This window comes from Acanthaster planci, linkage group LG03, assembly GCF_054643075.1.
Source record: "Acanthaster planci isolate LZ-2023a linkage group LG03, COTS_SCS, whole genome shotgun sequence".
NCBI classification, from domain to species: domain Eukaryota; kingdom Metazoa; phylum Echinodermata; class Asteroidea; order Valvatida; family Acanthasteridae; genus Acanthaster; species Acanthaster planci.
In genome coordinates this window covers 16,063,141-16,075,731 of record NC_141779.1, presented here as the reverse complement: position 1 = coordinate 16,075,731, position 12,591 = coordinate 16,063,141, and the positions used below count along the sequence as shown (strand labels likewise).

Here is a 12,591-nt window from a genome sequence, read left to right as displayed (position 1 = left end):
AAAAGGTAAACCTCGCGTGTTGGTGTACAGTACCTGCACTGTGCACTTAGCTGTGTGCCCCCCCCCTGGAAAAAAGGTGTAGCTACCAGACTCGTAATTTCATCTCTCATGGTGAAATTATTTGATCTATCGACAGGATGTATCGCAACGTGGCACCTTTTCCCGTTGCATGTTTAAGTAAATACAACGGTATCGGTTCACTTAGTTTGGTTATTTTTTCGTTTAGATTTTTAGTTTAGCTTTTTTCCCCCTTCTTTGGTTTGAGAGCGGGGAGGGGGGGTGGATCCCCGGACCCCTGCATCCACGCCTGGATAAGCCGTTTTGTCTTCTGAAATATGTAGTAAATTACCAAGTAGATAAACCTTTTTGTTAAAGAAATCCACCAAAGAAAGGTAAATAAAATGTTGAGGACATCACTCGCTATCATTAGAACGATGCACTGTTTGGGCTGAGAACTTTCCTCAGTGAAACAACTAAGCGCCCTCTACTTCTTAAAAAATTATCATTGCTCAATGTTTTTTGCACTCAGCCAGAAACAAAGACACTTATAGGATACTCAATTTAAAAACAAGTGAGAAGTATGCATAATGCACTTTGCCTGGTTTATTCATTCATCTATATGGCAACATCATGGGTTTTGTCGTTTAGGAATTTTAATTATTTTTCGACCGACCGACCCTCCCTCAGTTGAAAAAAGATACGAGAACCGTAGAATAATAAAAGCATGCCCTTACCTACAGTGTCAGACATACAGGCGCCTTTTCTGACTACCGGGTATTTGCACAGAAAGTTCAGACTGTCGTAAAGGGGTGATCATGGTATTAAAAAGGAGGCCTGAATCCTGTAAGGGGATGAGTATAAGATGAATACCTCCGAAGGAACTGATATGCTGCACGTGGGCTCATTATAGGCCACTTGTAATGATATCGAATCCTTCAAAATGCTTCACTTCGTAACCTCTGCTGTTAATAAAAACAACAACTTTTGGTGTTATCAGATGACAGTGACACCCAAATGTGTTATTTTAACACCACTGGTGTAACTTTATACACTTACAATTGTTAGAATGCACTGGATGATGCTAATAGTAACACCAACAGTTTTGAAATAATACCCAAAATTTAACACCGGTGGAAAGTGTTGGAATAGTCCCTTGATAATATCGGACTTTTGCAGCGTTCCCTTCTCTCCAGTATTACTTTCTTGCAGCTTAGACACGTTCAGGTTTGAATGGGAAGTTTACGGTACGGTGACAAGTCCTCAATGTGCGTCACGAGCCCACTGTACTTTGTGCGGGGTTCTTAAACTGCCGTGGCACGTGACAGGTTTTCGAATGGTGTGCAGTTCGACACGAACGACTAAATGTTTACAGGGCTTCCGTAAGGTTCAGGTAGCGCTCTTTCAGGAGGGTGCAATAAAGTGAACGTGAATACTGTTATGTTGAGGATTGTCATGGACGGATCCTTGTTTCTACAGAGGTGCTAAAAACCTTGGTGGATTCAGCACGGCCAAGCAGAACCAAGATCCCGCGTCGGAACTGTCGGTATTTCAGTGCGTAGATCACCGGGTTGATGAACACGTTGGCTGCCACCAGTGCCACGGAGAAAACGTACAGGGACCCGTTGAAGTCCAGTGACCACCAAAGTTAAACATGAAGAAGATGATCTTGTTGGGCGTCCAGCACACCACGAAGGAGCAGAAAACGATGAGGAGCGCCTTGAAGACGTTCTTGCGGGCGCGCACGAGTGACCCGGCCCGGCCGTGCTTGTGTAAGCCTAGATTGCCAGCCAGTTCAGCTGATGGCCCGACCTGATTAATGCTTCGCTTCAGTACCAGCGTGATGTGAATGTAAGCATACAGCATCACAGCAACTGGCACTGCGTACTCGGACAGAAAGAGTAACAAGCCAACGATTTGTGACCCAGCAACTATGAGGGAAACACACGAACCCATGCCGTCGGATCGTAAATATACCAAGTTGTAAATGGAGTCGACCAGGCCTAACATCCAGACAAGCACGATGATTAGCACCGCCTTCTGCCTGGTAAACAGGGCATGGTGTCTAAAGGGGAACACTATGGCTACATATCGCTCCAACGTCAGAGCGACAAGGCTGTAGGTAGAAGCAGCGAAGAACGCCCAGATGAAGAACTTGGAGTACCAGACCCGGCAGTACAGCTCGCTGGCCAGTCCAGACGGGACCTGTAACCAAGCTACCTCAGACAATAACAAGTACCCCCACTTTAAAAAAGCAGGAAAAATCTAGTCATCTCATCTTTCATTTTCTTTCAGTGTTTGGTAATTTAATATTATCGTAACATAAAAAATTGTGGTTAACTTAAGATTAGAAAATTAAAATTTATTAGTGAACTGTGGGCATGCTACACCTCTACGAGTTTCATGTGACATGTAGGCATCATACGCGCGCGCACGGTATATGTAAAAATCACGGCTGTGATTGGTCAGAACAAAACAGGGCGGGGCTTAATGGATCAGTAATGAAACGATTTTTCCCGTGCACGAAATATTGTGAAACTTTTAAGTCTGTTAAACTCCTGCAATCGAATTGCGCCAAGTAGTGTTGAAAGGAATGCCCGCCGAAGTATAAACCGAAATGAATTTTGAACAACTAAAATGGAGAACAATGCAGAGATGTCTTAAACTATCAAACAGAAGGCCCGATGATTGTCCATGACAGCATAGTTTATACACCTTCTTTCACCATGTCACAATCGCTCATTACAAATGATTCAGAAACTCGATATGGCGTTTGTGAGAGCGAATACTCATCGTTTTCCAACTCAATACACGTACATCGAAAAAATAAGTCAAGAACATCTTAATTTTTTTTTAACATCAGAAGATTGAGAATTGATCCTTAAGGGTATGAAGAGTATAGTCATCTCCATTTACTGATTACATAATGACATCTAAAGGGACAGGAAACAACGAAAGCAAGAGGAAACGGTGGTTAACTTGGGCCGGAAGAGAACCAGACTTTTATTTGCCTCTAGGTGTGTTTTCAATTGCTCCATGAAACAGAATGTTAGGACTTTTGACTATCAAAATATTTTCCCTCTCCGTTCCTTTTTAAAGGTTAATTAATTGAATAACGGAGGCTGTCTTTGAAAAAGCCATGATGCGTCTGTTTTCTACGACAGACTTGACCTGGGATTCATGCTTTCCAATCAACACAACCACTGTGAATTTCTATAAAGAACTTTGCTACGGGAGTTGCAAGACACTTGCCTAGAGCGTTTCCTTAATTGAAAAAACCACAAGCGAAGAAGAAAAGAATTTTGTATTCGAAGGAACCATAGGAAAAAACTAGCCAAAGGCAATCAAATAGGAAAATTAACAGAGAAACAAAACAAAATACAAAGCTGTTTCGCCTCGAAATCGAACTGGGATGACGATTGTCCAAGTTGCACACATCAACCACACGGAGATAGAGTGAAATGGCTCCCGGTGACTTTTGTGTTTTAGCTAGACAAACAAACAACCTCAATTTCCTGCCACCAAAGCTTGTATGTTCAGGGTGTCAGCAAGTAGAACATCACCTATGCACAAAAGAATCAAAGTAAAAGCGCATTCCTCGAGAGAAATTGATTTGGAAGATGTGAAAATATACCAGAATTAGAATTAGCAAGAGAGTTTGACTGAGGCACATACAGTCGTTTGTTACCTAGTTCCTTGCCGAAGACCTCGACTTCACACATGCTCAGTGGCATGCTGCTGCTCCTAATGAATACGTAGCGACCAGTCACGTCAGGCACGCAGTCAACCAATAGAGGGCGATGTTCCAGCAGATCCCCAAGCGCGAGGGCGCCGCCACATGGCTCAGCCGAAAGCAAGAAAGCGTTGTCTACATCACTGACGACAACAGTTGCCCCAGTCATATCAGTCCCTGCATAAAGTAATGTCTTCATAACGTTAATGCTAAGCTGATAACATCCACACCCACGACTGACGAAAGTAATAACACATTTTGGACAACTAACTGACTCAAGGCGGTCATTGATGAAGCGTGTGATATGTAAAAAGGAAAGAAATCTTTGGCCGTGGCCACACTCTCAAGCAGTTACAAACAGTAGTTTGCTTCTAACATGCAAATTCTTGATTCTAGATTCGGATTTAAAAAGAAAGGAAAGAGGAAGTACAAATAATCCCATATGGCCCTATATTTTAAAATAAGTTGACTCTTAAAACCTTCACCTGCCCCGTAGAAACATACAACTAACAATGCAGTTTTACCATTGATTAAATAAATAAAAGTAATCAAAAAGGCAATGACGAGCATGTAAGAAGGCGTGCGTGAATTAAACAAAGAACTCTAAAAACTCACACTGCTGAGGGTCTGGGAATGGGCTGATGATTACCATAGTCACAGTGTGAAGGTCTCCCAGATCTACTCCCCACCAAGAATAGCTGTCATCGCCTAAGACACGGAAGATATGTCCACTTGTTAGATTACACTCGCAAGCTACTCCTCCTGTAAAGGAACGCTATCACAATATTGGATTTTTCTTTTAGTTTTAACTATAATTTTCCTAGCCTCGTTTTGGGGATTGGAAAAATGAAAAGAGTTTACAAGAGTTTTGAATGTGAATATGTATTTAGGAGCAGGTTGTGTAATCGAAAAGGTGACTCTTTCATAAAAAAAAGAAAGAGTCACGTTTTTGAAAGTTATAGGCTTAATTTTCATGATTTGCTCTACGAATGCTATGTTTTGAATTTGAAATTTACTCAGTTAGTCAGCACTTCTTTATCCAAATTCTAATCTCTCTCCAGGTGCTAAGCACAAGAGAATATTAGGGGCCAAGTAAGTACTTTACCAGTTTGGCAGCACGTAAGATCCGCCCTATGAACGCCTATTTGACCGTCCACGCAATGCGAGGCGTTTCGGGTCAACACACTGCTTTGCCAGGTAGGCTGTCCCCTGAGCGTTGGATTTCTCCCTATATGGAAATTATCGGTGCAGTGGCGTAAATTTGTGCTGGAATTTGGGCGGATGGAGGATGGGAATTTGTAGGGGATGACATACCCGGCTATGGAAATAATAAACGAGGGGGTGACACCATATGACATTATATGTAGGGGTGATGTTTATGATACAGATGTACATCTGTGATTACATTCAAGCAGAATCTTACATTAGAACCGAGGAATATTTATGGCTTCTAAAAAAATCTTGTCAGCAAAGGTTAGATAAAATATTAGCATCTTTCGTAAAAGTAGATTAGGGCTTTAAGTTTCTGTCGTTATAAATTAACAAAAATATTTGGAGTTGTTTTTTATTTTGGCTTTCACTGACAGACTACACGATAAAGTTTCATCCCATAAATATTCATCTGCGTATGAGACCGTCGAATTACATTTTTTTCATGTACTTTAGATTTTCGGAAGTGACTAGTCAATTTTGGCAGGATAAATAAATTGATATGCTAGCAAAAAATTGTTTTCCAAAGGCCTGTTTCCGAGGTGGATATTTTAAAGAGACTGAACGGAAAAATGTTGCAAATTCTAACATTTCTGCACATTATTTTTCATCTCCAAGGGTTCCCGAAGCGTGCCACCAGGGGTGAACCTTAAGACTCTATACCGATAATCAGTTAATGACTTAGGCCGTGTCCGAAATGGGCTTCCAGGGCTACGGCTAGGTCTGTTGTCTACGCTTCTCCACGCATCTCCAATGGAGTGAAGACCTAGTTCTAGCTCTAGACAACAGATTCGGATGCAGCCTCAGTTTCAACGAAACCTGACCTACCTCCGTCTGCAACAGCATTAATGCCACAGAATCCTAGGGTACCGTACGCTCCGTCTATGCGCATGCTCAGGTACTGGGCTGATGGCAAATTGGCGCAGAAGAGGGTGAGACTGGTACCCTCCTCAGGTGGGTTTTGCACTGGTAACCCACACGGTGTTCCTTCATCAATTGATTGAGTGACACTAACACGAAATTGTGCACCAAATAGCTCGGTCTCTGCACCGGTGATATAAACATTAATTAGCCGTTTAAAAAGTGGATGGATGTTTGGTACTACTAGATTAGACTTCAGGCTTATAACAAAAATATCCAATCATCAATGACAAATTTGTCTGTTTTTGGAAAAGCAGAAACGATGAGGGTTTTAATCTGCCAAAGTTACCCCGGTTGACGAATACTTACTTCCTTTTCCTGGTGCGCAACCCATGATGGTAATCTCCTCGATGGAAAACTCTTCTCCTAAATCAACCATCCACCACGGTTCAAATTCATAACCTATATAGTTGGGAATGATACAAGGGACGAAAACGATTACCACAGGAAACAGTATTGTGTATTCTGTGATCACATGATTTCCATATCACATTTGCTTACATTTCAGTCAATTTCCCGCTCGCGTTCACGAACGTTCCTGCTAGCTTACTTGCGCATTTGAAACATTTCCCAAAGCTGTCAGATCCCGGCGTGGAAGCTTGATTGAAATTTGACTGCTGATAATCTGTAAGCCTGTTTTGGTGATTTGGAGTGAAGGTCGACATTGTATGTCTTCGAATCAGTGTTCTTCGGTATCTATCAGGACGCTCACCCATGGACTTTATCGACGATATATGCCATTTTGGATCGTTTCCGCCCTAGATATTTTTCGTAGGACACCCTGTCCAAATTGGAAGGAGCCTGACCATTTTGCTGTAATTACAGCCGTAGCCTGTAAATTTTAGAAGCTTAAAAGGATGCATAACTTTTTTTGTTCATGAATGACTTGTTAGAGCAGAAGGACATGGTAAACTATAGATACAATTTGTTCCTAGTGGAGTATTACATCATCCTCGTTCCCAAAGGTATTAAGTTGAAAAACTGTCATAGGAATGGCTTGGATTTCGAATCAAGATGGCCGACTGGTGAAGAAGGCCAACACACGAATGAATAGTACCTGTGCTCGTTCTCGACGAGGAGTCTAAATCCACACCATACTCGCCAAGGGCAGGGCCTGCGGTTGAGCTCTGACTGACCGGTCGATCGCGGGACAAAAGACCTATTAATACACGAGTAAACCTGTTTATAGTGTAATTCGACAACAAGAAATTAGAAGCCATTACTGTGGTGGCACAACGTTCGTGGACATGTGGTATGCGCGCGTTACATGCCTCATCGACCAATAGGGTGTCGCGATTTCCCAAATGCAAGCGCGAGTCAAGCTGAAAAATGTGCGTTAGTGTGGTGCCACCGCAGTTATGGCGTCTAATCGGACTAGGCTATGGTTGCACTACACCAAATAGGCGCCCATAGAGAACAGTGCAAAATCGGACCGAAATAGTGCCGACTGTTGACTCTCGTAAAGAGGTTGGCCTCCGTTTTTTCAATTAAAATTCAAGATTATGGCCAGAAGATCACTTTCGTTTCAATTTCATGGGGGTTAGCCACGAAAAAAAATTTTATTCGCCTTTCAAGGAAGATACCAACAAAATAGCAGTTAAACTAAGCGCTCATTTCTGAATGTAGCCGCCCGCCTCTATCCAAAATAGGCCTGCAATTAATTTGGGGCTTTTTGTGAAAGAAATACCCCGAACTGCAAACTATATCAGTCCCAAATTCGTAATTTATAGAAATATTTCTATGGTCTGTCTTATTGTAAAAATCCCGTGTGATCAGAAAATAGTAATGAGCTCGCGCGCAGAAATACAACGATTTGGTGGAATGCACCACTATAAGATTTTGCCATACATGCCGAAATCATCTCTTATCAAAAGAGTTATCAATATGCTTATGTGTACCTCCTATCTCAGACATCCCGTAGGCCTACCATTGGAGAAGCTCTCCATTTCTGATTTGACACACCTCAAAAAAATGAAATTGTAACGAGTTCACATGTAAGGCTTTTCCAAGATGTGATTCTTCATCTGGATTAACTCACCCCTGTCCGTCCAGTGCACTTTCCCTTTTCTCCCAAATGCTATCACCGGGAGGTTTCCTGTCAGCGACGTTTCTGACTCCTCCGAGCCGTCACCAGGGAGGGCCCATCTCAGCCAACCCTCGAAGGGATGCATTCCTCGAAACTCGGCCTGGATACCAAGTATCTCGCCCCTTCAAAAGAAGTCACAAGAAAAAGAAAAAAAAGAAGAACGGATTTCAGAATCTGGATTTCGTTTTTATATCACATCCATTAAGGATGCCAGGGGGAATACTACATTGCGTCTGGGTTTTGCCGAAGACTTGTTTGTTTGTCTCAGTGAAAAACAATTGGGTTATCGAGCGTATATCGACCACTGGCCTGATTATGAAGTCACAGAATTTAAAATGTGAAATCAGTTCGCCCTTCAGACTTGGGAAAAGCGCGGGGGCTCGGGTCATCGTTGTGAATCACCCGGAGTTGAGAGTCAAGACGAGGTAGCTCACAACCGAGTCCTTACAATGAGTCAGTCATACTGCACTCACACAGGGTCGGAAATAAGAACCGCTCTATAAAGCCACGTGATTACATGCTGGTATTACAGGAACCTATGTATCGTGGATCCTGTCTTCAGGATTGAACTAACGCTATACCCTTGAGAAGCAAATTACGTCCCTAATCCTTCTTGCGATTGACCCGTCTATTAATTGAAGGAATATCATTTTAAGGCCGCAGTGACCACACCCATTGCCTCATCTTTAATATCTTAGTTCATGGATAACTGTATGAAAAAGGACCGACCCGTTTGCCAGCCAGTTCAAGCTGAAGATAGCGTCGTCATGCATGTCTGTCCAAGGGGAGCTCAGCAGTCGTGCGGGTGTGAACCAGGAGGTCGAATTACAGTCCCTCGCGTCAAAGAGCAAACTAAGATGTTGCCCTTTACTGGAGTTGCTTCCCAACGAGATTCTAACCTGGAATTCAAGTACTTGCTTTAAAAAGTTGCCACAGACCCAGTTTGTATGATATCATGATCCAATCCTTTTAGTAAGATATGATGTACAATACAGAATGTTCCAATGCATTAATGAAGCAACTAATTTTTTTACAAAGGCTCATGATGTTTTCGCGAGTTCGTAGATATGTATTTGTCATACAAAATGAAAACAACTTAACTGACTTATCTTTAATACGTACCAATGATTTTCAGTAACGTCGTTGTATTAATAAATTTCGTGCATGTTTACAGGCAATGCTAGTATTGCACCATATTAGGCGAATATTTGCGGTAAGTGTTAAAAGACGTGTGCGGTAGCCTTTCATGATACCTCTTGTCTCGGGGGCAAACCTTTGAAAATGGCCTTCGGACTTAATGTGACACTCTTTGAGGACTGTCTTGTTGATTAACACAAAATTGATTGCCTGCTCATCTTACGATACTTCACTTGGCAATCGCAAGGGCGGATCCAGAGCCGATTTTGGGGGGAAGAGGGTAGTTTTTTGGGGGAGGGCCAAAAATTTGGAAATTATTGCATAATGTTACCGCCTTTCTGCAGGGTGAGGCTCCATTTGCGGGCTTTTGACAGCAGTGGTGTAACTGCCCTTAGGAAAAAAGAAATTTCACCCTAGCAATCCTACGAATAGTGATCACGCGTGTATCTAATCTCTGACATGGTTGAAAATCATATAATCGAAACCTTACCTCTGTTATGTTGGAGGATATCCACTGACCCAACACGTCACGGTCTCTCTCAATGGTGTTTGGTTTGCTGCGGTCGTAGTGGAGCAGCTGAATCCAAGTACTGCCAGGCGACGTCGGCGACGCAGAGGAGGTGCCCGGCACCCTGTGGAGTGTGGGATCTGGGCGAGTTGTTCCTAGAACAAGTTCCCTTGGGTTGACTGCAGGAGAGATATTCATTTAAAAACCAGAATTTCGCAAAACTTATTCTAAGTACCTCCCGAATCCTGAACACTTATACCAAACACCAAGCAAAACAGAGTCAAATTGGTTTTCACGCAATCGAAGAATTTGTTCTATTTTTTTTGTAAACTGAAATATCAGGCTGAAGGAGGGGGGGTCGGCTGAAAATGATCCACAAAAAATCGTATCATTCTTGATTTTATTTAAAGACTCACTTCTGAATAAAAATATGCATTTGCAAAAGAAAATCTGCTGGATGTGAAATTAGATTAGATAGGAAATACTATTTATGTGACACTATTTTGTCTGACAGTTTGATATGATAGAGATCGCAAAGCCATCAACGATGTGAAAGTCAAGTTGCAGTCCCCGTAATGCTACTCACACCAGAGTTGTGTCTGGAAGACAGTCACCGGCAAATTTGGTATGTGTGAATGCGCAAATGACTGACGCATGACAACTTTAATGCATTGGAATTCTATGAAGTAGCGTGTACAGAGTTATAACTGAGTTCTGAGTTGTCGAGTTGTCGTCGGAACATACGGGTTGCTCCTGACGCGGAGCACATTTTTCTCGGGACTGAAAAAGAGTGCCGACGAAATAAAAAGTAGAACTTTGTAAAGGTCCGATATCTGCAAGGGCCCCATGTTTTGGTCTATGCGAAATAATTCTCAAAGGCTGCCATGAGAACTATCACAAAGAGAACGTAGAGTGGCAGACACAAAGGTTCAAGAAGAGAACAGATGGAATACGCCGAGGTAGGAGAATGTCATGTCTGGTTTTTAACTTATAATTACGACTAATTTGAATCTTCATGGGCGGATGATATTACCGAACCTCGTCAATGTAAACGTTTTCAGACAATCATTGGTTTCGCTCAGTCCATGCAATTCATTGACAACTCAAGCAAAAAGCTGACGAAGAAAAAATTGACTTGTACAAACCACATTTAAAATGGCTCCTGATCTCTTCCGGGTCATCAGAGACAATAGGGTATTGTGTTTGCATGACGGGCTGGGTGCGATGCAGCACCGGTGCTGCGTTTAACCCACCCGGCAGAGTGACGGTACACTCACAGGGGTCCTTTACTCGAACTGTGATCCAGCGCGTACGCATATTTGTGTCAGGCTCGTTACCAAGGCTACAGACTCGGGCCTCAATAATGAATGCCGCAACTGTCGGAGAGAACAAAATGACAAATGAAAATAACAGTCAAATTTGATAGCAAGTATGCACAAAACGTGTAATTTACCAGCATTTGCAGCTGCAAAGGACCAACAAATAGGACAACTTTCTGAAGCCAGGTAAAGATACAAATCAAGTCAATAAATATCGTGTCCACGCAAGCACAGACCTAGTTGGAAAACTCACCTACCAGGCCGCACGCTATCGACGTTAACGCCATTACATCATACATTGTATGCAGTGGACTGGATTTCCCTTCCAAGAAATCTAAATATAAAAACAAACATTGGAGAAGAGATTAATGGATTAGTTACAAGAGCTTTCAGTAAACAGCGTCTGCTCCACTTTGCACTTTCTGTAGCAAAAACTAAAAGAGACACTTTACATAAAGCCAGTAATCTTGAAAGAAACTCTTATCACGATCGCAAAGCATTCAGTAAATTGCTTCAACTCACCTGCCTGCTATACAAAATGTGTCAGTGTTGGAGCTCGTCTCATGTGTGTTGACTTCCACTGTCTTGGTATACCTTATTTTGTGTAAAGCAGGCCTTGAAATTGTGCCACTAACATTCTACCATTACCACGACCTTTGTACGGCAGTACAATGTGAGGAATCGATAACTTTTTGTTTCATCCTTGGGGGTCTTTAGGCAAGAGCAAATCAGTTCCAGCCTTAGAATGAAACCTCGAGCCCAGCGGAGAATTGATTTCTTCTCTGCTAATTGTTGCTTCGAAGGTGATGCATTTAAGAGGGTTAAGCCTTGGGCTCACTCGGCATGGCAACGAATTCAACCAGTTTTTGTTAATGGCATCTTTTATCAGTGAGAAAGAATGTAAGATTTCAATACTAGTTAGACACAATTTAAAAATGTGATTCAACAAAGAACTCAGCTTATGGCGAAACTCGTTTGAGTCGCCTACCTGCAGCAAATTGTATGAGAATCCAACGTCCGTTATGTCAAAGTGAAGCGTTTCTGTTTTCAAAATAATAGACATTTCAAGTAAAAATTGGTGCTGGAATTTAAAATTCATTTAACAATTTATTTTAAGCTTTAACACACTGTACAATAAAATAAAGTGTAATTCAGTATAACTGCATTGAAAAGGTAAATAAGGTTAATCATTATTCCAATGAGCCCCGAGCTGGACCAGAAAAGGAAAAAATTTTCTAAGCAACGAGACCCTCCTTTGGTCAAAACTGAACTTTGTTCGTTCAGAAACGACTGGAAAAAGCAAGCCTTACGGTCGCATAGCTAGCTACCCAAACAATGAACACTCCCGACCAACATGGCTCTTTTCAACCGATGAGGGGGTGCTTCTGCTCAACGCCGATAAATTCAGACGTATCTGCATCGTACGGTTGTAATACAATGCCATTTTAAATAAGTTTGATAATCCGTGGGGCACGGCGCTGAAAAATTTTAAATATTAGGTGTTGTCTTAATGATTTTCCAATTTTGTTTTGTTAGGCATTAGGCCTACGAGGGCGGATCTAAGTGTACATTTTCGGAAAAAATTTCACTTTTCGTATAACCTTTATGGCTTATCTGAAGCGTGAAGCTAAATTATGGGGACTTAGGCATGCTCTAATTTGGACGGGGAGGAAGAGAGATG

The 12,591-nt window shown here is 42.1% G+C and overlaps 1 protein-coding gene and 1 pseudogene across 1 annotated transcript; both read right to left on the bottom strand.

Moving 5' to 3' along the window:
* Nucleotides 1–628: 628 nt before the first annotated feature.
* Nucleotides 629–3,179, bottom strand: LOC147799693 (galanin receptor 2a-like; annotated as a pseudogene).
* LOC110991172 (uncharacterized) lies at nt 3,047–11,512 on the bottom strand. Its single transcript, XM_022256390.2, has 13 exons — nt 11,433–11,512; nt 11,164–11,244; nt 10,737–10,967; nt 9,574–9,770; nt 8,676–8,845; nt 7,899–8,068; nt 6,918–7,019; nt 6,170–6,262; nt 5,768–5,983; nt 4,836–4,958; nt 4,346–4,438; nt 3,686–3,907; nt 3,047–3,560 (listed from the first exon to the last, which is right to left on the bottom strand). Exons 2-13 carry the CDS (start codon nt 11,207–11,209, stop codon nt 3,505–3,507), a joined length of 1,719 nt encoding a protein of 572 aa, XP_022112082.2. The 5' UTR covers nt 11,210–11,244; nt 11,433–11,512; the 3' UTR covers nt 3,047–3,504.
* Nucleotides 11,513–12,591: the final 1,079 nt, after the last annotated feature.